General features: G+C 39.0%; 1 protein-coding gene across 1 annotated transcript in view; it reads right to left on the bottom strand.

Moving 5' to 3' along the window:
* The window catches only part of MYO1E (myosin IE), a 416,633-nt gene that overhangs the window by 66,967 nt on the left and 323,916 nt on the right, over positions 1-25,750 (bottom strand). Inside the window, exon 19 of the mRNA XM_053717534.1 lies at positions 17,641-17,785. Coding sequence (XP_053573509.1) covers positions 17,641-17,785 — 145 coding nt within the window. The remainder of the gene's footprint in view (positions 1-17,640; positions 17,786-25,750) is intronic.

A 25,750-nucleotide genomic window follows, 5' to 3' on the forward strand; every position in this document is an offset into this window, starting at 1 on the left:
ATCTAATTTGCCTTGTAATATTAGTATCCTTTGTCGAAAAACATACCTAGGTAGGCTCAAGAACAGCAATACACTACTGGGAGCTAGCCGCCGACTTGTGACTGCTCATGTTTACCTCTTGTCATTTGCTCACCCAATGTGTTCAGCTAGCGCCCAGTAGTGCATTGCTGTTCCTTCAGCAAAGGATACTAGAAAAAAGAAGCTAATTTGATAATATAAGTAAATCGGGAAATTGTTTAAAATTGTATGCTCAATGTGGATCATGGAAGAAAAAAAAAATTGGCCTTCATGTTCCTTTAAGTATGTGAAGTTGATTCATACATTACAGAAGGGCTCACAAAAAAATAAACAATTTAAAAAAAATGAATAAATAAATTATTGAAATTAAAATATGCAGAAAAAAATTGTATTGTTGAATCACATTTAAAATCATAACAAGATTGTTCTGCAAAAACATGTATTTACAATAGAAAATTTATCGCCTACATTTAGAGTTGTGCGTTAGCCTTAAAAAGCAGCGTTAAGGGGTCCTAACGCTGCTTTTTATCTAACGCTGGTATTTAGAGTCTGGCAGGAAAGGGTCCACCGCTCACTTTCTTTCCACGACTCAAGGCTACAGCAAATCCCCTTACGTCAATTGCGTATCCTATCTTTCTATGGGATTTGCCTAATGCTGGTATTACGAGTCTTGGAAGAAGTGAGCGGTACAGCCCCTACCGCCAAGACTCCAACCGCAAAAAAAAGTCAGTAGTTAAGAGCTTTATGGGCTAACACCAGAACATAAATCTCTTAACTACAGTGCTATAAAGTTCACTAACACCCATAAACTACCTATGAACCCCTAAACCGAGGCCCCCCACATCGCAAACGCTACAATAAATTTTTTTAACCCCTAATCTTCCGACCGGACATCGCCGCCACCTACATTATCCCTATGAACCCCTAATCTGCTGCCCCTAACATCGCAGACACCTATATTATATTACCCCCTAATCTACCCCCCCAACCTCGCCGCCACCTACCTACACTTATTAACCCCTAATCTGCCGACCGGACATCGCCGCCACTATACTAAATGTATTAACCCCTAAACCACAGTTCTCCCGCCTCGCAAACACTATAATAAATTTTATTAACCCCTAATCTGCCCTCCCTAACATCGCCGCCACCTACCTACAATTATTAACCCCTAATCTCCCGCCCCCAATGTCGCCGCTACTATAATAAAGTTATTAACCCCTAAACCTAAGTCTAACCCTAACACCCCCCTAACTTAAATATAATTTAAATAAAACGAACTAAATTTACTATAATTAAATAAATTATTCCTATTTAAAACTAAATACTTAACTATAAAATAAACCCTAATATAGCTACAATATAACTAATAGTTACATTGTAGCTATTTTAGGATTTATATTTATTTTACAGGCAACTTTGTATTTATTTTAACTAGGTACAATAGCTATTAAATAGTTAATAACTATTTAATAGCTACCTAGTTAAAAAAATTACAAAATTACCTGTAAAATAAACCCTAACCTAAGTTACAAATACACCTCACACTATACTATCAATAAATTAATTAAATAAATTAACTACAATTAGCTAAAATTAAATACAATTAAATAAACTAAACTATAATACAAAAAACAAACAAACACTAAATTACAGAAAATTACAAGAAGTTTAAACTAATTACACCTAATCTAAGCCCCCTAATAAAATAAAAAAGCCCCCCAAAATAATAAAATGCCCTACCCTATCCTAAATTACAAAGTAATCAGCTCTTTTACCAACCCTTAAAAGGGCTTTTTGCGGGGCATTGCCCCAAAGTAATCAGCTCTTTTACCTGTAAATAAAAATACAATACCCCCCCAACATTACAACCCACCACCCACATACCCCTACTCTAAAACCCACCCAAACCCCCCTTAAAAAAACCTAACACTAACCCCCTGAAGATCTCCCTACCTTGAATCATCTTCACCCAGCCGAGCCGAATTCTTCATCCAAGCGGGGAAGAAGAGGTCCTCCATCCGGTTGAAGTCTTCATCCAAGCGGGGCAGAAGAGGTCTTCAATCCGATTGAAGTCGGTATCTTCTATCTTCATCCATCCGGAGCGGCAGCATCCTGAAGACCTCCGACGCGAAACATCCATCCTGGCCGACGACTTCCCACTGAATGACGGTTCCTTTAAATGACGTCATCCAAGATGGCGTCCTTCGAATTCCAATTGGCTGATAGGATTCTATCAGCCAATCGGAATTAAGGTAGGAAAAATCTGATTGGCTGATTCAATCAGCCAATCAGATTGAAGTTCAATCCGGTTGGCTGATCCAATCAGCCAATCAGATTAACCTCACATTCTATTGGCTGTTCCGATCAGCCAATAGAATGCAAGGTCAATCCGATTGGCTGATTGGATCAGCCAATCGGATTGAACTTCAATCCGATTGGCTGATTGAATCAGCCAATCAGATTTTTCCTACCTTAATTCCGATTGGCTGATAGAATCCTATCAGCCAATCGGCATTCGAGGGACGCCATCTTGGATGACGTCATTTAAAGGAACCGTCATTCGTCAGGAAGTCGTCGGCCAGGATGGATGTTCCGCGTCTGAGGTCTTCAGGATGCTGCCGCTCCGCTCCGGATGGATGAAGATAGAAGATACCGCTTGGATGAAGACTTCAATCGGATGGAAGACCTCTTCTGCCCTGCTTGGATGAAGACTTCAACCGGATGGAGGACCTCTTCTGCCCCGCTTGGATGAAGAATTCGGCTCGGCTGGGTGAAGACGACTCAAGGTAGGGAGATCTTCAGGGGGTTAGTGTTAGGTTTTTTTAAGGGGGGTTTGGGTGGGTTTTAGAGTAGGGGTATGTGGGTGGTGGGTTGTAATGTTGGGGCGGGGTATTGTATTTTTATTTACAGGTAAAAGAGCTGATTACTTTGGGGCAATGCCCCGCAAAAAGCCCTTTTAAGGGCTGGTAAAAGAGCTGATTACTTTGTAATTTAGCATAGGGTAGGGCATTTTATTATTTTGGGGGGCTTTTTATTTTATTAGGGGGCTTAGATTAGGTGTAATTAGTTTAAACTTCTTGTAATTTTTTAAAATTTTCTGTAATTTAGTGTTTTTTTTGTATTATAGTTTATTTAATTGTATTTAATTTTAGCTAATTGTAGTTAATTTATTTAATTAATTTATTGATAGTGTAGTGTTAGGTGTATTTGTAACTTAGGTTAGGATTTATTTTACAGGTAAATTTGTAATTATTTTAACTAGGTAGCTATTAAATAGTTAATAACTATTTAATAGCTATTGTACCTAGTTAAAATAAATACAAAGTTGCCTGTAAAATAAATATAAATACTAAAATAGATACAATGTAACTATTAGTTATATTGTAGCTATATTAGGGTTTATTTTATAGGTAAGTATTTATTTTTAAGTAGGGTTAATTTATTTAATTATAGTAAATTTAGTTTGTTTTATTTAAATTATATTTAACTTAGGGGGGTGTTAAGGTTAGACTTAGGTTTAGGGGTTAATAACTTTATTATAGTAGCGGCAATGTTGGGGGCGGGAGATTAGGGGTTAATAATTGTAGGTAGGTGGCGGCGATGTTAAGGAGGGCAAATAAGGGGTTAATAAAATTGATTATAGTGTTTGCGAGGCGGGAGTGCGGCGGTTTAGGGGTTAATACATTTATTATAGTGGCAGCGATGTCCGGTCGGCAGATGAGGGGTCAATAAGTGTAGGTAGGTGGCGGCGACGTTGGGGGGGCAGATTAGGGGTTAATAAATATAATATAGGTGTCGGCGATGTTAAGGACAGCAGATTAGGGGTTCATAGCTATAATGTAGGTTGCAGTGGTGTCCGGAGCGGCAGATTAGGGGTTAATAATATAATGTAGATGTCAGCGATAGCGGGGGCGTCAGATTAGGGGTTAATAAGTGTAATGTTAGGGGTGTTTAGACTCGGGGTTCATGTTAGGGTGTTAGGTGTAGACTTAGGGGGGTAGTTATCAAGCCGTCTACTTTTCTGGCTTCGCCGGCCCAATACGTCCGCCTAAGCTCGCCTACCTTCGCCGCCACGGACCTTGAATACGTTCGCCTAAGTTATCAAATAAAGCTGTCAAAAAGCCGCGGGGCGATGAGCAGCGGACTGTGACAGTTATCACTCATCCGATCTCGCTGCCCTTCGGCTTTTTCCCAGCTTTATTGCTAGCCTGTCACTAAGCACTCACACTAAACTACACTGTTCTACCCCTTATACCGGCGCCCCCGGAGGCCCCCGCAACTAAATAAAGTTACTAACCCCTAAACCGCCGCTCCTAGACCCTGCCGCAAGTCTTATAAATGTATTAACCCCTAAACCGCCGCTCCCGGACACCGCTGCCACCTACATTATACCTAGTAACCCCTATCCTGCCCCCCCTATACCGTCGCCCTCTATTATAAAATTATTAACCCCTATCCTGCTGATCCCGCACCTCTCCGCAACTAAATAAATAGTTTAACCCCTAAACCGCCGCTCCATGAACCCGCCGCAACCTATATTAAACCTATTAACCCCTATCCTGCCCCCCCTACACCGTCGCCACCTATAATAAATTTATTAACCCCTATCCTGCCCCCCACTACGCCGCCGCCACTGTAATAAAATGATTAACCCCTAAACCTAAGTCTAACCCTAACCATAACGCCCCCCTAACTTAAATATTAATTAAATAAATCTAAATAAATTAACTCTTATTAACTAAATGAATCCTATTTAAAACTAAATACTTACTTATAAAATAAACCCTAATATAGCTACAATATAAATAATAATTATATTCTAGCTATCTTAGGATTTATTTTTATTTTACAGGTACCTTTCAATTTATTTTAACCATGTACAATAGCTATTAAATAGTTATTAACTATTTAATAGCTTACCTAGCTAAAATAAAGAGAAATGTACCTGTGAAATAAATCCTAACCTAAGTTACAATTACACCTAACACTACACTATACTTTAATAAATTATTCCTATTTAAAAATAAATACTTACCTGTAAAATAAACCCTAAGATAGCTACAATGTAATTAATAATTATATTATAGCTATCTTAGGATTTATATTTATTTTACAGGTAACTTTGTATTTATTTTAGCTAGTTAGAATAGTTATTAAATAGTTATTAACTATTTAATAACTACCTAGGTAAAAGAAATACAAAATTACCTGTAAAATAAATCCTAACTTAAGTTACAATTAAACCTAATACTACACTATCATTAAATTAACTAAATAAACTACCTACAAATAACTACAATTAAATACAATTACATAAACTAACTAAAGTACAAAAAATAAAAAAAGCTAAGTTACAAAAAATAAAAAATTAAGTTACAAACATGTTAAAAATATTACAACAATTTTAAGCTACTTACACCTAATCTAAGCCCCCTAATAAAATAACAAACCCCCCCAAAATAAAAAAAATCCCTACCCTATTCTAAATTAAATAAATTTCAAAGCTCTTTTACCTTACCAGCCCTTAAAAGGGCCATTTGTGGGGGCATGCCCCAAAAAGTTCAGCTCTTTTGCCTGTAAAAGAAAAATACAACCCCCCCCAACATTAAAACCCACCACCCACATACCCCTAATCTAACCCAAACCCCCCTTACAAAAACCTAACACTAATCCCCTGAAGATCATCCTACCTTGAGTCGTCTTCACCGATGGAACTGAAGAGGACATCCGGAGCGGAAGAAGTTAATCCTCCAAGCGGCGCTGAAGAAATCTTCCATCCGATGAAGTCATCATCCAGGCGGCGCTGAAGAAGTCTTCGATCCAGCCGATGTCATCTTCAAAGAGGCGCTGAAGAGGTCTTCTATCCGGGCGAAGTCATCTTCCAAGCCGGGTCTTGAATCTTCCTTCCGCCGACGCGGAACCACCTTCTTCACCGACTGACTACGACGAATGACGGCTCCTTTAAGGGACGTCATCCAAGATGGCGTCCCCTCAATTCCGATTGGCTGATAGGATTCTATCAGCCAATCGGAATTAAGGTAGGAAAATCTGATTGGCTGATGGAATCAGCCAATCAGATTCAAGTTCAATCCGATTGGCTGATCCAATCAGCCAATCAGATTGAGCTCGCATTCTATTGGCTGATCGGAACAGCCAATAGAATGCGAGCTCAATCTGATTGGCTGATTCCATCAGCCAATCAGATTTTTCCTACCTTAATTCCGATTGGCTGATAGAATCCTATCAGCCAATCGGAATTGAGGGGACGCCATCTTGGATGACGTCCCTTAAAGGAGCCGTCATTCGTCGTAGTCCGTCGGTGAAGGACGGATTCATTTAGTTAATAAGAGTTAATTTATTTAGATTTATTTAATTAATATTTAAGTTAGGGGGGCGTTAGGGTTAGGGTTAGACTTAGGTTTAGGGGTTAATAATTTTATTACAGTGGCGGCGGCGTAGTGGGGGGCAGGATAGGGGTTAATAAATTTATTATAGGTGGCGACGGTGTAGGGGGGGCAGGATAGGGGTTAATACATTTATTATAGGTGGCGACGGTGTAGGGGGGGCAGATTAGGGGTTAATAAATTTATTATAGGTGGCGACGGTGTAGGGGGGGCAGGATAGGGGTTAATACATTTAATATAGGTTGCGGCGGGTTCAGGGAGCGGCGGTTTAGGGGTTAATACATTTATTATAGTTGCGGTGGGCTCCGGGAGCGGCGGTTTAGGGGTTAATATGTATAGAGTAGCTTGCGGTGGGCTCCGGGAGCGGCGGTTTAGGGGGTAATAACTTTATTTAGTTGCGGCGGTGTAGGGGGGGTCAGATTAGTGGTGTTTAGACTCGGGGTACATGTTAGGGTGTTAGGTGTAGACAGCTCCCATAGAAATCAATGGGATGTCTGTCAGCAGCGAACTTGTACTTTCGCTATGGTCAGACTCCCATTGATTCCTATGGGATCCGCCGCCTCCAGGCTAGCGCTTTGAAAACCAGGTACGCTGGGCCGTAAAAGTGCCGAGCGTACCTGCTAGTTTTTTGATAGCTAGCAAAAGTAGTGAGAATGTGCCGCACTTGTGTGCGGAACATCTGGAGTGACGTAAGAATCGATCTGTGTCGGACTGAGTCCGGCGGATCGATGCTTACGTCACAAAATTCTACTTTTGCCGGTCTCGAGCCTTTGATAACTAAGGCGAATCAGCCTCGCCACAAATACGCTGCGGAATTCCAGCGTATTTGAGGTTGACGGCTTGATAACTAGGCCCCTTAGAAAGTGTTTCCCCATAGGAAACAATGGGGCTGCGTTAGGAGCTGAACGCTGCTTTTTTGCAGGTGTTAGGTTTTTATCCAGCCAGCTCAGCCCCATTGTTTCCTAGGGGGATATCGTGCACGAGCACGTTTTCCATCTTACCGCTACCGTAAGCAACGCTGGTATTGAGGGTTGAAGTGGAGCTAAATTTGCTCAACGCTCACTTTTCTGAGGCTAACGCAGCCATTCAGACAACTCGTAATACCAGCGTTGTCTTAAGGGTGCGCTAGAAAAAAAAGCCTAGTTAGCACCGCAGGTCTTTACCGACAAAACTCTAAATCTAGCAATAAGTTTTCTTCCCTATTGTTAATGGATTTTCCCTTCTGCCTCTACTAGTGGGTTGAACCGGGGCGTTCAATAGGCGTAGCTGAAATTTCACCTACAGATCTGGCTTATTCTCTAAACACTCCCCCAGATTTCACAGTTTTTTTCTTGCAAAATAAGAGTTGGCGAGAAACCAAAAAATATTATGGCTAAACAAAGGGGGAAGTGGGGTGTGAGAGGCAGCAGAATTGTTAGTGCCTAAGGCAGCATAAAACCTAGTAAATAGGGTCACTGAGTGTGACACTATTATGGCTGGTTGACAAACAGTAATGCTATCAGTCTAGTGTTTTCAGCAATTTCTACTTTATTCCATGAATGACAATGTCAGTTATAGTAAAACAGAATATATCTGTTTTTTTTTTACAGGTTTCATTGAAAAACACATATTCCTGATAATACTGTATTTTATTTGTATGCTGGTAGAAGTGTGTCCCTTTCTACTGATAAGGCAGTGAGCTATCAGCACGTATGAAGATGTACTGCACAAACATTTCCTTTTAGTTTCAATACCATTTCCAACAGCATTAGATTAATATTTGTAGATGCAAAATAATGTTTAACCTATTTAATTGATCTTTTGTTTTCATGTGCATGGATGAAAATGCTTGTGTTGATGTTCCTTAAAGGATTTCCCAGGGCCCTGTAAAGCTTCTGTCCCAATCTACCTTCCCTGACTTGTCTTGCTCCCTGTATAGCACTGAATCATTTGTTGGATAATAATAATATTAATAATTGTATATTGGGAAGAGAATCATCCTGGGCAACTGTCCCTTTCTTCCAATGGTCAGACCCCCTGATTCCTTTGGTGATATTATCTGACCAGACCACCTGAATATTTGTTATGGAATTTGAGCTTTGTAGACCAGTTTCATAACACATGATGGGAAATGTGTCCAATTTAAACAGATTGGTGAAATAAAAGATAGATAATAGTAAGGCCAGTCTATCCGGTTACAACATGTAAAAATAATGGTTTTGTTTGCTGGGCAGGAAGTGCTAGCCCACGAAAAAAGTCTTGGAATAACCATGGTGTGTTCTAAAAAGCTCTGCCAGCAATATTCCTTGTTAACTCTTTGCAGTTACGTCATTCATTTCCTGTTACATTTAAGCTTAGTGTGATCATTTTGTGCTCAGCAAACTTCAACGCTTTACTTATGTATTCTTAGTAATCACACGCTTCAATAAAGAGAATACACTGAATGCAATGGGAGATATAATACTTCTAGTAATATAACGCCAATTATTTTACCTTTGTAGTGTGTTTCAGTTACTGCTTGTCTATCATGTTTTCAGCTACAAAATATTGGAACACACTGTAGTTCTTAAAAATATCCTATATCAAAAAGTAAGTGGTGCCAAGAAGCGTTTGTATTGTATGAAATGATCTGATCATTTTTAGTTGATGATAGCAACCAGAGTATGCAGATCACACTATTTGTTCTGTATGATAATTCTAGTAGTGGTTGTTAAGACAGATTGGTTTTCAGAAAATAACGAGTTGAGTGCACACAATAATATATAATGCAAGAACTATAATGTGCTTAACCCTATACAATGTAACCATTATGGGCTAGGTTTTAATCATGCCACAAAAATTACCAGACTAACCAACAGCCCTAATCACACCATTTGTGTGTTGAATTTGAGATCTCCATTTAGTTGCCGCAATAAAGTACAAAACTAGCGGTCTGGAGGATAGCGACCACAAAGCCGTTGCTGTCCATTCATCCTGTGGGGGATTTTCTCGCTATCTGCTCAGATATGATGTTATCACTTGAATTATGATCACTCATCAAGGCCGGATTGGCCTACCAGGAGATCTCCTGGTGGGCTGCAGCAGCTGGGGCTGGAAAGCTACAATTTAAAGGGGTGATGAAATTGGGTTGTAGGGCTGTTATATAACATCAATCTGACATTTGTATTTAATACAAAGTAATATAATTTAATTCTGAAAAAATATTGGGGAAGGAGTGTCCCAGTAAACCCCTTTGAGAAAAATGGGACATGTACATTCTACTGACTCAACGGAAAATATGGCTGGTCTTTATATTTTTCCAGGGCTGCTTTTTATTCCCAGTCTAGCCCTGTCACTCATCAGAATTTACCTGGGAGCTGCAAACATTACTATAAAGATCAACCCCATAGTTACATGCAAGCAACAGTACAATTATAAAATGTTGTAACAGCATTTTCTTTAAATTTTTTATGTCCCTTTAAAAACATTTACTGTGTTTTCAACAGACCAATGAAAAATAACTTGCAGTCTAGTTGTGATACTGAAAGCCTTTCCAGTCATCCTTGGTATGATATTAATTGCCCATCACTTCTAAATGGTATTGGTTAAGTTCCTGAATGTCTAAAGTCATTACTCCTACTGAATTTTAAGTGGTCATTTATTAAGTACAGCAGCAGATATCATAACAAATAATTTCAATGTATTTTTCATTACCCTAATAGGTCACTATTTTATTATACCTGTCCATGTTATGGTTTGATTCAATCTATTTAATTTTTTCCATTGATTTACTTTTTGACCAAAAAGAAGTTACGTTTTGTCTTTGTCATCTTTCCTGTGGTAAGTATTTTTAGTGTCCAAGAAAACAGACTTTTGATTCAAGAAATACCCATTTCCTGTTTTTATTCCTAGTTTGTGAAATATAAGCTATTTATTCTCAGAGTTTGATTATGTGTGGTCCAGAAAAAACAAATACTTTATGCATATTTTTATTGTATTTTGCATCCTTTGATTTTGTTTTGTTTTCTTAAATTTATAATTTTCCTTTTTTTCAGAGTATAAGCTCAATTTTTTCTCTGTACTTGCTAAAGCATAAATATTTTATTAGTAGTTAAAATAAGAAAATCGTAGTCTGCATTATTTGATGTTGTCCTATAGCTCAGGTTTTCATCTGCTCACGTCTTTATTCCTAATATCACCACTGTATCTTCAAGCCTTAGCCTTATTATTATCTTTAGAATTCATTACAAATAATCTAACATCCTTCTTGTTACAGGACATAAATTGTCAAGGGCTGAAAAAAGCCAAACATCCACTCATCCTCAAGATTACATTCAAAGTGAGAGAGGACCACCCCAAAGAAGGATAAAAAAACAAGAGGAAAATAATAAGGTAGAGAAATGACCAAGAAGGATTAGTACACTAATAGGATCAGCCAATAGGAATGAAGTTCAATCCTATTGGCTGATTGCATCGGCCAATAGGATTTTTTCAACCTTAATTCCGATTGGCTGATAGAATTCTATCAGCCAATCGGAATCTAAGGGATGCCATCTTGGATTACGTCACTTAAAGGTACCGTCATTCCAGAAGAAGACGTCGGAAGAAGAGGATGCTCCGCGCCGGATGTCTTGAAGATGGAGCCGCTCCGCGCCGGATGGATGAAGATAGAAGATGCCGTCTGGGTGAAGACTTCTGCCCGTCTGGAGGACCACTTCTGCCCGTCTGGAGGACCACTTCTGCCAGCTTCGTTGAGGACATCTTGCCGCTAGGATGAAGACTTCTTCCGGTAAGTGGATCTTCAGGGCGATAGTGTTAGGATTTTTTAAGGGTGTATTGGGTGTTTTTTTTTTTTAGGTTAGGGCTTTGTGCCGCAATAGAGCTAAATGCCCTTTTAAGGGCAATGCCCATCCAAATGCCCTTTTCAGGGCAATGAGGAGCTTAGGTTTTTTTAGTTAGGGTTTTATTTGGGGGGTTGGTTGTGTGGGTGGTGGGTTTTACTGTTGGGGGGGTTGTTTGTATTTTTTTTACAGGTAAAAGAGATGATTTCTTTGGGGCAATGCCCCGCAAAAGGCCATTTTAAGGGCTATTGGTAGTTTAGTTTAGGTTAGGGTTTTTTTCTATTTTGGGTGGGCTTTTTTTATTTTGATAGGGCTATTAGATTAGGTGTAATTAGTTTAAAGATCTTGTCATTTGATTTTTATTTTCTGTAATGTAGTGTTTGTTTTTGTAATTTAGCTAATTTTATTTAATTTAGTTAATTTTATTTAATTTAGGGAATTTATTTAATTGTAGTGTAGTGTTAGGTGTTAGTGTAAGACAGGTTAGGTTTTATTTTACAGGTCAATTTGTATTTATTTTAGCTAGGCAGTTATTAAATAGTTAATAACGATTTAGTAACTATTCTACCTAGTTAAAATAAATACAAACTTGCCTGTAAAATAAAAATAAACCCTAAGCTAGCTACAATGTAACTATTAGTTATATTGTAGCAAGTTTAGGATTTATTTTGTAAGTAACTATTTAGTTTTAAATAGGAATTATTTAGGTAATGATAGTAATTTGTATTTAGATTTATTTAAATTATATTTAAGTTAGGGGGTGTTAGGGTTAGGGTTAGACTTAGATTTAGGGGTCAATAAATATAATATAGTGGCGGCGACGTTGGGGGTGGCAGATTAGGTGTTAATAAATGTAGGTAGGTGGCGGCGATGTTAGGGACAGAAGATTAGGGGTTAATAATATTTAACTAATGTTTATGAGGCGGGAGTGTGGCGGTTTAGGGGTTAATATGTTTATTATAGTGGCGGCGTTGTCTGGAGCGGCAGATTAGGGGTTAATAATTTTATTTTAGTGTTCGCGATGCGGGAGGGCCTCGGTTTAGGGGTTAATAGGTAGTTTATGGGTGTTAGTGAACTTTTTAGCACTTTAGTTATGAGTTTTATGCTACAGCGTTGTAGTGTAAAACTCATAACTACTGACTTTAGAATGCGGTACGAACCTTGCGGGATAGGCTGCAACGCTCACTTTTTGGCCTCCCAGGACAAGCTCGTAATACCGGCACTATGGAAGTCCCATAGAAAAAAGACTATACGCAATTTGCGTAAGTTGATTTGCGGTAGGGCCAAAAAAGTGTGCGGGACAGCTGTAATACCAGTGGTAGTAAAAAAGCAGCGTTATGAGGCTTAACACTGCTTTTTTACTCATAACGCAAGACTCGTAATCTAGCCACTTGTATTCTTTCAATGAGTTGTTGATAAACTGTTAAAGGTCTCCACTAACAAAAGAGTACTTATATGCATTAGCAAAGAATAACGATTTGTTAATGCTGCACAGAAGACTGCACAGACCCTACATCCTGTACTGTAATCTGTAAAAAAATGCAGACTTCAACTAATTTGCGTGATCCACTATTTATATATATGATTATTTATATATATGATTAAAAAAAAGTATTTATTTTCATATTTATGTGGTGCTAAGAAATCTATTTGTTTTTCTCTTAGGGTCAGGAGTGTTTTCAGTGCATTAATAATATATAAATATTAGTAATACATTTATACTAACATAAACTGGAGAAAAAAAACAAGTAAACCACATGCATTGAAAAGTTACAAGTTGTAATTCATTGCTAAGTCAGTCATTGTTACACAAAACATCAGCGTTATGTAAAATGCTACATATTTTATTGTGTTCTGCGTCTTTTGATTTTGTTTGTTTTCTTCTAAAATTGATAGTTTTCCTTTAAAAAAAAAAAAAAGTATAAGATCAATATTCTAGTTAATCTAGCTACCTATTTAGATCATATATATATAGGCCTGTGTGTCCCCTCAAGCTGATTTTGTAAAACACATGTCAATTTTTAGTGAAGCATTTGGTCCCAAATTCACCTCTTCGAATCTGCATCACACAGAGCGCCTTGATGTGATTTATTCATCTAGAATTAGGGAAATATTTTCATCAGTTTCTTTTTTAAGAATTTGTTCACCTTTTTACGTTTTGAATGAACATGGTTCTTAATTGTAAAGCTTGAATAGCACTGCTGTACAGTGTTTTTTTTCTGTGTACTGGGTACATTCTGAACAAGAAGCAGGGTTTTGATTGTAAATTTGAATCTAATTATTAAAGCCTTCAGGAAACAGCTGAAGATTAAAAAGTAACACAATAAAAAATAATTGTCTGCATATTTATGTATAGTTATTTTATATTGATTTCACATCCATGTGGTAATGCATAACCCATGCAAACTAGTACACATATGCTTAGGATGCAAACGGTTGAGGAACGCAAATTATAATGGAAAAAGGTCTTTTAGAGTAGACTAAGCAGGACTCTCGCTTTAATACACATTTTATTGCTGCTTCAATTTATTTCAACAACACAAGTAGGCAGATGTTCTGTTCTGAGACAGAACTACAAGATTTTTCCATTGAGGTAGCAAAATAATGTGCAAATGGAAAAGCCATCTGTTCACTGTAGCTCCACCTGGCTTGTGCCTTGCCAGTAACACATTCTAATAACCGTTTTGATTAAACATTTTGATATATATATAAATAAATAAATATATACACACACATACATATTGTGAAAATTACCATTATAAAAATGATACAGGAGAAGAAAGCTTGTTAAAAAACAACACTACAGCTGGCTGAAAGTTCAGATAGGACTGAAATTGATAGTACATTTTAGTCCTAATAAAAGAGCGTGCTTACAAGCTCCTTTATGTCTAGTATCAAATCTGTCTTCTTTAAAGGGACACTAAACTCAAATTTTTTCTTTCATGATTCAGAAAGAGCATGAAATTTTAAGCAACTTTCTAATTTACTCCTATTGTCATTTTTTCTTCGTTCTCTTGCTATCTTTTTTAAAAAACAGGAATTTAAAACTTAGGAGCCGTCCCAATTTTAGTTCAGCACCATGGATAGCGCTTGCTCATTGGTGGCTGACATTTAGCCTCCAGTAAGCAAGCATAACCCAGGTTCTGAACCAAAAATGGGTCGGCTCCTATGCTTTACATTCCCACTTTTTAAATAAAGATAGCAAGAGAACAAAGAAAATGTGATAATAGGAGTAAATTAGAAAGTTGCCTAAAATTGCATGCTTTATCAGAATCATTAAAGAAAACATTTGGGTTTAGGGTCCCTTTAATGTCTGTTCCTAGATCTCTTTTTTTTGTCTAGAAATGCATATGACAAAGACTGGGTTTATACTTAGTTCTTTTTTAATAATACCCCAATATAGATGTTCTCTGTGATGACTGAGCTGTATCTGCTGTTCTTGAGTTTAACCCTGCTCTTTCCTGCCTTCTCTCTGAATCCTGCTACTTCAATATGGAGAGTGTTGCTAAAATACATCTCACGACATACACAAAAATTAGATTCACCCTAAAAACCTTCTAGATTTGTTCCACAAGAATTATCTAAAACTTCAAACTAGTGTCTTTCCCTTATTAGATACTCGGCATAAACAGGGCCATCTCTCTTGGACAGGCCGAATAAATACTATAAAAATGATGATTATCCCTAAGTACTTACATTTATTCCAAGCCCTTCCTATTGCAATACCAAGACAGTATTTACGCACACAACAGAGAATGTTAGAATCTTTTATTTAGGCTTATAAAAAACCAGGAGTGTCTCGCAATACTCTATACTTGAGAAAAGAAGAGGGAGGCCTAAATATCCCAAATTTATCATTATATACAAGGCGGCACATCTCACTCGAATAGTAGCATGGAATCATAACTCCCCATTTAAAATTTGGGTCCAAATTGAAGCATCCCTTCTTAAACAAGATACAATGCAAGATTTTTGCTGGCTCCCTAAACCTTACAGATTCTCTGTGGCTAAGTGTAATGAAAGTATTAAAACAACTTGCCATCTGGGACTCTCTTATTCAGCACCCTAATACTCTCTCCACCCCAATTTCACCTATGACCCCAATGCTGAACAACACTCTCTTTTTCCGCCAACATCAATTTAACTTTGAGACTGCGGTGGTGAGCCATAAAAATGTACCTATATTTCTACTTATAGACTCTTCCCTGATTAAGGACAGAATCTCTCTGAGAGACTCCCTAAGTCCTCCATTCCACAGCTGGTTCTCCTACCTCCAAATCCGACAAGCCATTCTTTGACTGCCCACAAAGAAATGAGTGTCTTCGCCCACTTAAACCCTTCGAAAAATTATGCATAAACCAGGACATTCGCAAATCACACCTTTCCATTACACACAAGTTACTTAGGGACCTACCTTCAAACAGATTACCCTCTTTTACTAATAAATGAGAGACAGAGCTTCAGATTAGGCTTTCAAAAGATGACTGGGCACAATGCTTTCAAACGACACACTCCGCTTCAATTTCTTTGGTACTAACTGAACTTAATTATAAAATCATTTCCCGATGGTACCTTACTCCGCAGAGACTGACGGAAATATTCCCAGGGACTAGTTCGAGCTGCTGGCGGCGTTGCAGGGAGACCGGCACTTTAGCCCATATATGGTGGTCATGCGATAAACTATCGAATTTATGGGTCTAAGTGGAACGTTGTATTAATGTCACACTGAGCACACAATTTACTCTCTCCGCCCCAATGATATTACTAAATTTAGTTCCAAATATCCAGTGCGTCTATCACAAAAAACTACTTCAACTGATGCTCACATGTGCTAAACGTCTTATACCTAGGTTGTGGAAGCAACAACAACCCCCCACATTCCAACAATGGGAATCAGAGCTAACTCATATACTTTCCCTAGAAAAGAGGCATTATTGTCTTCTAGGGAAAAAAGATTTTATACTTGATATCATTTTTATCTGGGAGCAAAGAACGCAATAACATATAGAAGTGGTCCCTTTTGCACTCCATCACTGATCATTTATGCCTGAACATAAATTAGTGGGCTTTTCCTTATCTACTTCAAACACATTAAGTGCGAAGAAAACTCTTACACTACTTTTTCTTCCTCTTCTCTCCCTTTCTTCTATCCTTTTTTTTTGTTTTCCTTTCTCTTTACCTTTTTCTTTTCCACAAATTTACATGCTGAACTATTGTCAGAGTTATACAGTGTGTCAATACTTATTGTACCATGCTCTAGATGTTAACTATAAGTATGAGCTTATCTATATTGTTTGAAAAATTGATAATAAAAATCATTTGAAACAAAAATTAGATTCACCTACATCTCAACTTACTGCATTCTAACTGTCCTACCTCAATGGCCTATCCTGACAACAAGCTATTTTAAATATCTCATCACTAAGCCATCACCACATACATCACCCACCCTTCTGTAACTAACTATGCCAATTACTACCCTGGCTTTCATTATCCTCCAAGATCACAATTCTAGCACTTATCTCACCTTGTTCTTCTATCACTACATGCATTTCATTACCATTATTATCTCCTCCCGCTTGCACAGAGGGCATCTATTTTGGTCGGGAGCTACTTCTCTCAATCTGTCAGACTCTAACGCAGCTTTCAATGCTTTAAAATATGTTACAAAACCTACCTATTTAAAAACACACATATCCTGAAAATGTCTTACTACTGGGCAGCTTTTCCGGTGAGAACAATCTTTATCCTTCATGAAAAACTACAATCAACTCACCCCTGAAGTAAAATCTTAACCCTTCTTTCAGTAAGTTACCACCTAGATTGTAAGCTTTCTGGGACTGGGGCCCTTAGATGCTTTAGATGATATAATTATATGTTTTTGTATCCTCTGAATAGCAATGTGGAGTATGATTGTGCATTACACATACATTCTAAAAAATACTCTTACTAATTACTGGCATTAAAGGGATAGGAAAGTCAAAATTGAACTTACATGATTCAGATAGAGCATGTAATTTTAAGGCACTTTTAAATTCACTTTTTCTTTCAAATGTTCTTTATTCTCTTGGTGTTCCTTGTTGAGAAAGAATACACACATATCCTACACTAGTGGGAGCTGCTAATTGGTGCCTGCACACATTTGTCTCTTGTAATTGGCTAACTAGATGTGTTCAGCTAGGTGCCAGTAGTGCTATGTTGTTCCTTCGGCAAAGGATAACAAGATAATGAAGCAAATTTGGTAACAGAAATAAATTGGAAAGTTGCTTAAAATTGTTTGTTCTATCTAAGTCATGAAAGAAAATGTTGGGGTTTCCTGTCCCTTTAAAGAACATCCAAATTTCAAGTTGGAGTATAGTTTTTGTAGTGCTGTAGTGCGCTTGATTATTAAGCTCTTCAACACTTGTTCTACTCACCGACTCAGGTGCTTTAATAAAAACTTTTGTTTTCCCAAGCTGGAACTGATCAGGGTCCATGTTTACTGAATGCAGCAAGTGTAGGACACCCTGCTTCTCATCGCCCCTCCACAATGGCCATGTTTCTTTGGTTAGAATGGCATACCTACAATAATAAGTACAGAAAACGGTTTTAGCAGTCACCAGCTTCAGACAAGTATTTATTAGCTGTTTTCTAATGGTCACTGAAAAGTAAACAGTATAGCCCATTTACCTTTATTTTGGCATTTGAAATAGCTGCTTTTGCCTGTGGTTTCCCCATCTATACTGAACATTTCAGTACTAAAGTATAGGCTATATAAAAGCTGTGTAAACATAGCCAGCAGAAGAAATTACACTCCCAGTAAGAGAAGGAAAGATCAGTAATAAAATGTTAATTTGCAATTGCTCTATCTAAGATTTGGGTATTAATATACAGACAGAGATAAGGAAATGTGTGTGTAGAAAGTAAAATAGGAGATCTAATTTCAGTACAAGCTCAGTTCATTTAATGGGTTGGAGTGTCAAGAGACAAAAGCAACTATTTCATATACAAATATAAACCTAAATAAGCTCATTTTCATACATTTTATACTCTGCTGCTCATATAACAAGTCACTGGAAATACATTAAAGGGAAAACAACTAAGAAAAGTCAGTTTTCAATGAAGTAATTGCTTTTAATTGTTTAATAGGATAAATTACTTGATAATATCACAGTTTAAAGGGACACTGAACCCAAATGTTTTATTTCCTGATTCATATAGAGCATGCATTTTTAAGCAACTTTCTAATTTACTCCTATTATCAATTTGTCTTCATTCTCTTGGTATCTTTATTTGAAAAGCAAGAATATAAGTTTAGATGCTGGCCCATTTTTGGTGAACAACCTTGGTTGTTCTTGCTGATTGGTGAATACATTCAACCAACAATAAACAACTGCTGTCCAGAGGGTTGAACCAAAAATTGTCTGGCTCCTTAGCTTAGATGCCTTCTTTTTCAAATAAAGATAGCAAGATAATTAAGAAAAATTGATAATAGAAGTAAATTAGAAAGTAGCTTAAAATCGCATGCTCTATCTGAATCACGAAAGAAAAAATATGGGTTCAGTGTCCCTTTAAGTTCAAATTGAAACTATCAGGAAATGCAACATTTGCATCTATTGCTCTCTGGTTAACAGGATAAGTTCCAAAGAAAATGTGTTTTTGAGCACAGGAAAAAAACATTTTTTGAAAACAAACAAAATACTGTGATACAACATAAAAGTATCTATTTTACAGAGAGCAAGGAACATTTTTCAATACAACCCTATAATAAACCATTACAGGTTTTGATTGTGTTTTTAATTTGACCAGAATATACAATTCTTCCAATGTATGTGACTTTCTCTGAAAGGTACAACATATCTATTACTAGTGGCACAGTATGCTAATTTGTGTCACTGTGCTGACAAGAGTCAATATATACAGTATATAACTGGAAGACAAAATAATCAACCTCTATATTACTGTTATATAGTTCCCTTAGATTTCACTAAACAAACATACTGTATACTATACAATTAATAATACATTTGAACAAAAAAATGTACTTTATTAAACAATAAATCCTTATTAGTCACGTAATAGTTATAAAAACAGAATTTATGCTTACCTGATAAATTACTTTCTCCAACGGTGTGTCCGGTCCACGGCGTCATCCTTACTTGTGGGATATTCTCTTCCCCAACAGGAAATGGCAAAGAGCCCAGCAAAGCTGGTCATATGATCCCTCCTAGGCTCCGCCTACCCCAGTCATTCGACCGACGTACAGGAGGAAATATGCATAGGAGAAACCACATGATACCGTGGTGACTGTAGTTAGAGAAAATAATTCATCAGACCTGATTAAAAAACCAGGGCGGGCCGTGGACCGGACACACCGTTGGAGAAAGTAATTTATCAGGTAAGCATAAATTCTGTTTTCTCCAACATAGGTGTGTCCGGTCCACGGCGTCATCCTTACTTGTGGGAACCAATACCAAAGCTTTAGGACACGGATGAAGGGAGGGAGCAAATCAGGTCACCTAAATGGAAGGCACCACGGCTTGCAAAACCTTTCTCCCAAAAATAGCCTCTGAAGAAGCAAAAGTATCAAATTTGTAAAATTTGGCAAAAGTGTGCAGTGAAGACCAAGTCGCTGCCTTACATATCTGGTCAACAGAAGCCTCGTTCTTGAAGGCCCATGTGGAAGCCACAGCCCTAGTGGAGTGAGCTGTGATTCTTTCAGGAGGCTGCCGTCCGGCAGTCTCATAAGCCAAACGGATAATGCTTTTAAGCCAAAAGGAAAGAGAGGTAGAAGTCGCTTTTTGACCTCTCCTTTTACCAGAATAAACAACAAACAAAGAAGAAGTTTGTCTGAAATCTTTAGTGGCCTCTAAATAGAATTTTAGAGCACGGACTACGTCCAAATTGTGTAACAAACGTTCCTTCTTTGAAACTGGATTCGGGCACAAAGAAGGTACAACTATCTCCTGGTTAATATTCTTGTTGGAAACAACTTTCGGAAGAAAACCAGGCTTAGTACGCAAAACCACCTTATCTGCATGGAACACCAGATAGGGCGGAGAACACTGCAGAGCAGATAACTCTGAAACTCTTCTAGCAGAAGAAATTGCAACCAAAAACAAAACTTTCCAAGATAATAACTTAATATCTACGGAATGTAAGGGTTCAAACGGAACCCCTTGAAGAACTGAAAGAACTAGATTGAGACTCCAGGGAGGAGTCAAAGGTCTGTAAACAGGCTTGATTCTAACCAGAGCCTGAACAAACGCCTGAACGTCTGGCACAGCTGCCAGCCTTTTGTGAAGTAAAACAGATAACGCAGAAATCTGTCCCTTCAGAGAACTTGCAGATAATCCCTTCTCCAAACCCTCTTGTAGAAAGGATAAAATCCTAGGAATTTTTATCTTATTCCATGGGAATCCTTTAGATTCACACCAATAGATATATTTTTTCCATATCTTATGGTAAATTTTTCTAGTTACAGGCTTTCTAGCCTGAATAAGAGTATCTATTACAGAATCTGAAAACCCACGCTTTGATAAAATCAAGCGTTCAATCTCCAAGCAGTCAGTTGGAGAGAAACCAGATTCGGATGTTCGAATGGACCTTGAACAAGAAGGTCCTGTCTCAAAGGTAGCTTCCATGGTGGACCCGATGACATATTCACCAGGTCTGCATACCAAGTCCTGCGTGGCCACGCAGGAGCTATCAAGATCACCAAAGCCCTCTCCTGGTTGATCCTGGCTACCAGCCTGGGAATGAGAGGAAACGGTGGGAAAACATAAGCTAGGTTGAAGGTTCAAGGTGCTACTAGTGCATCTACTAGAGTCGCCTTGGGATCCCTGGATCTGGACCCGTAACAAGGAACCTTGAAGTTCTGACGAGACGCCATCAGATCCATGTCTGGAATGCCCCATAATTGAGTTATTTGGGCAAAGATTTCCGGGTGGAGTTCCCACTCCCCCGGATGGAATGTCTGACGACTCAGAAAATCCGCTTCCCAATTTTCCACTCCTGGGATGTGGATTGCAGACAAGTGGCAGGAGTGATCCTCCGCCCATTGAATTATCTTGGTCACTTCCTCCATCGCCAGGGAACTCCTTGTTCCCCCCTGATGGTTGATATAAGCAACTGTCGTCATGTTGTCTTTTTGAAACCTTATGAATTTGGCCTTTGCTAGATGAGGCCAAGCTTTGAGAGCATTGAATATCGCTCTCAGTTCCAGAATGTTTATCGGGAGAAGAGATTCTTCCCGAGACCATAGACCCTGAGCTTTCAGGGGTTCCCAGACCGCGCCCCAGCCCACCAGACTGGCGTTGGTCGTGACAATGACCCACTCTGGTCTGCGGAAGCTCATTCCCTGTGACAGATTGTCCAGGATTAGCCACCAACGGAGTGAATCTCTGGTCCTTTGATCTACTTGAATCGTCGGAGACAAGTCTGTATAATCCCCATTCCACTGTCTGAGCATGCACAGTTGTAATGGTCTTAGATGAATTCGTGCAAAAGGAACTATGTCCATTGCTGCAACCATCAATCCTATTACTTCCATGCACTGCGCTATGGAAGGACGAAGAACAGAATGAAGAACTTGACAAGAGCTTAGAAGTTTTGATTTTCTGACCTCTGTCAGAAAAATTCTCATTTCTAAGGAGTCTATTATTGTTCCCAAGAAGGGAACTCTTGTTGACGGGGAAAGAGAACTTTTTTCTATGTTTACTTTCCATCCGTGAGATCTGAGAAAGGCTAGGACGATGTCCGTATGAGCCTTTGCTTTTGACAGAGACGACGCTTGAATCAGGATGTCGTCCAAGTACGGTACTACTGCAATGCCCCTTGGTCTTAGAACCGCTAGAAGGGACCCTAGTACCTTTGTGAAAATTCTCGGAGCAGTGGCTAATCCGAATGGAAGTGCCACAAACTGGTAATGCTTGTCCAGAAAAGCGAACCTTAGGAACTGATGATGTTCCTTGTGGATAGGAATATGGAGGTACGCATCCTTTAAATCCACCGTGGTCATGAATTGACCTTCCTGGATGGTAGGAAGGATCGATCGAATGGTTTCCATTTTGAACGATGGAACCCTGAGAAATTTGTTTAGGATCTTGAGATCTAGAATTGGTCTGAACGTTCCCTCTTTTTTGGGAACTATGAACAGGTTGGAGTAAAACCCCATCCCTTGTTCTCTTATTGGAACTGGATGAATTTCTCCCATCCTTAACAGGTCTTCTACACAATGTAAGAATGCCTGTCTTTTTATTTGGTTTGAAGATAATCGAGACCTGTGGAACCTTCCCCTTGGGGGTAGTTCCTTGAATTCCAGGAGATAACCTTGAGAAACTATTTCTAGTGCCCAAGGATCCTGAACATCTCTTGCCCAGGCCTGAGCAAAGAGAGAAAGTCTGCCCCCCACCAGATCCGGTCCCGGATCGGGGGCCTTCCCTTCATGCTGTTTTGGTAGCAGTGGCAGGCTTCTTGGCCTGCTTACCCTTGTTCCAGCCTTGCATCGGTCTCCAGGCTGGTTTGGGTTGAGAAGTATTACCCTCTTGCTTAGAGGATGTAGAAGTAGAGGCTGGTCCGTTTCTGCGAAAGGGACGAAAATTAGGCTTATTTCTAGCCTTAAAAGACCTATCCTGAGGAAGGGCGTGGCCCTTTCCTCCGGTGATGTCTGAAATAATCTCTTTCAAATCAGGCCCAAACAGTGTTTTGCCCTTGAAAGGGATGTTAAGCAATTTTGTCTTGGAAGACACATCCGCTGACCAAGACTTCAGCCAGAGCGCTCTGCGCGCCACGATAGCAAACCCTGAATTTTTCGCCGCTAATCTCGCTAATTGCAAAGCGGCATCAAGAATAAAAGAGTTAGCCAATTTAAGTGCATGAACTCTGTCCATAACCTCCTCATACGAAGATTCTTTATTGAGCGACTTTTCTAGTTCTTCGAACCAGAAACACGCTGCCGTAGTGACAGGAACAATGCATGAAATTGGTTGAAGAAGGTAACCTTGCTGAACAAACATTCTTTTAAGCAAGCCCTCTAATTTTTTATCCATAGGATCTTTAAAAGCACAACTATCTTCTATGGGAATAGTAGTGCGTTTGTTTAGAGTAGAGACCGCCCCCTCGACCTTAGGGACTGTCTGCCATAAGTCCTTTCTGGGGTCGACTATAGGAAATAATTTCTTAAATATAGGGGGAGGCACAAAAGGTATGCCGGGCCTTTCCCATTCCTTGTTTACTATGTCCGCCACCCGCTTGGGTATAGGAAAAACATCGGGGGGCACCGGAACCTCTAGGAACTTGTCCATCTTACATAATTTCTCTGGAATGACCAAATTGTCACAATCATCCAGAGTAGATAATACCTCCTTAAGCAGTGCGCGGAGATGTTCTAATTTAAATTTAAATGTTACAACATCAGGTTCAGCTTGTTGAGAAATTTTTCCTGAATCTGAAATTTCTCCCTCAGACAAAACCTCCCTCCTGGCCCCTTCAGATTGGTGTGAGGGTATGTCAGAAGCGTTATCATCAGCGTCCTCTTGCTCTTCAGTGTTTAAAACAGAGCAATCGCGCTTTCTTTGATAAGTAGGCATTTTAGATAAAATATTTGCAATAGAATTATCCATAACAGCCGTTAATTGTTGCATAGTAATAAGTATTGGCGCACTAGATGTACTAGGGGCCTCTTGTGTGGGCAAAACTGGTGTAGACACAGAAGGGGGTGATGCAGAACCATGCTTACTCCCCTCATCTGAAGAATCATCTTGGGCACTATTATTATCTGTGGCATCATTGTCCCTACTTTGTTTGGACACCATGTCACAATTATCACATATATTTAAATGGGGAGACACATTGGTTTTCATACATATAGAACATCGTTTATCTGATGGTTCAGACATGTTAAACAGGCTAAAACTTGTCAACAAAGCACAAAAAACGTTTTAAAATAAAACCGTTACTGTCACTTTAAATTTTAAACAGAACACACTTTATTACTGAATATACGAAAAAGTATGAAGCAATTGTTCAAAATTCACCAAAATTTCACCACAGTGTCTTAAAGCCTTAAAAGTATTGCACACCAAATTTGAAAGCTTTAACCCTTAAAATAACGGAACCGGAGCCGTTTTTACATTTAACCCCTATACAGTCCCAGGAATCTGCTTTGCTGAGACCCAACCAAGCCCAGAGGGGAATACGATACCAAATGACGCCTTCTATAAGCTTTTTCAGTGGTTCTTAGCTCCTCACACATGCATCTGCATGCCTTGTCTTCCAAAAACAACTGCGCATTAGTGGCGCGAAAATGAGGCTCTGCCTATGACTAGAGAAGGCCCCCATCTGAAAAAGGTGTCCATACAGTGCCTGCCGTTTGTGATGATAGCAGGATGTGATGTCACTAGCTGGTGGGCGGGGCTTAGGTCCGGTGTCTGTGTCGCAGTTAGTTTTAGTACAATCAACCTGTCTGGATGTGTATTGCTATGCTCTGTAATAAAATAGAGTTGTACCATCATTGCTGTGTCCTGCATATGTCCTGCATCTCATGACATGGTGTCAGAAGTTCTGGACTACGCTTCTGTTTCTGATGATGACGATGTCAAAGTTTACCCCACCTGAGCCTTTTGACTTTTCTCAGCCTGCAGCTTGGCCCACATGGCGTCAGCGGTTTCAGCGCTTCAGGATTGCATCCAAACTGAACAAGGAGAGTGGTGAAGTACAAGTTAATTCTCTTTTATACTCTATGGGGAAAGATGTAGAGCCAGTGTTCAATGCTTTTACTTTCCAAGAAGGGGAAGAAGTTAACTTTGATATAGTTATGGATAAACTCAGTGCCCACTTTGTGCCCAAAAGAAATGTGATTCATGAGAGAGCTTGTTTTCACAAACGTAATCAGCGTGTGGGAGAATCTGTGGAGTCATTTTTGCGCAGCCTGTATGAATTAGCTGAATTCTGTGAGTTTGGTGTTGCTAAAGAAGAGCAAATCAGAGACAGAATAGTTATTGGAATTGCAGATGCTGAAGTCTCACTGAAGCTGCAGTTAGAGCCTGATTTAACATTAGACGGGGCTATTAGGATGGCCCGCCAGAGTGAACTGGTGAAAAAGCAAAGTGCTGATCTGAGGTCTGAGAGTATTGTGGATGAAGTGCAACAGTCTAGGAAAATTACTAGTGAAAGGCACAGTGTGAGCGGTAGATCTAAAGTATTGGAAAGGCCTAGAAGTGGATGGGCGCAACATGGCCGATGCACACGGTGCTACCGGGCTCATGATCAGAGTGCTATATGCCCGGCCAGAGATAAAAGATGCAGAAAATGTAACAGAATAGGCCATTTTGAAGTGGTGTGTAAAACTGAATACATTAAGGAGATGCAGGTGGACAGTGACCAGGAGGGTCAGGAAGTGTCTTTTGTGGGGTCTGTTGTGGAACGGACAAGCTCAGAGGAAGATTGGAAAGTTACCTTTACTGTAATGGGAGCCAATGTTGATTTTAAGATTGACACAGGAGCAGATATCACTGTAATGTCTTTTGCTGAATTTATGAGACTGCC

Source organism: Bombina bombina, chromosome 6 (genome assembly GCF_027579735.1).
Source record: "Bombina bombina isolate aBomBom1 chromosome 6, aBomBom1.pri, whole genome shotgun sequence".
Classification (NCBI taxonomy): domain Eukaryota; kingdom Metazoa; phylum Chordata; class Amphibia; order Anura; family Bombinatoridae; genus Bombina; species Bombina bombina.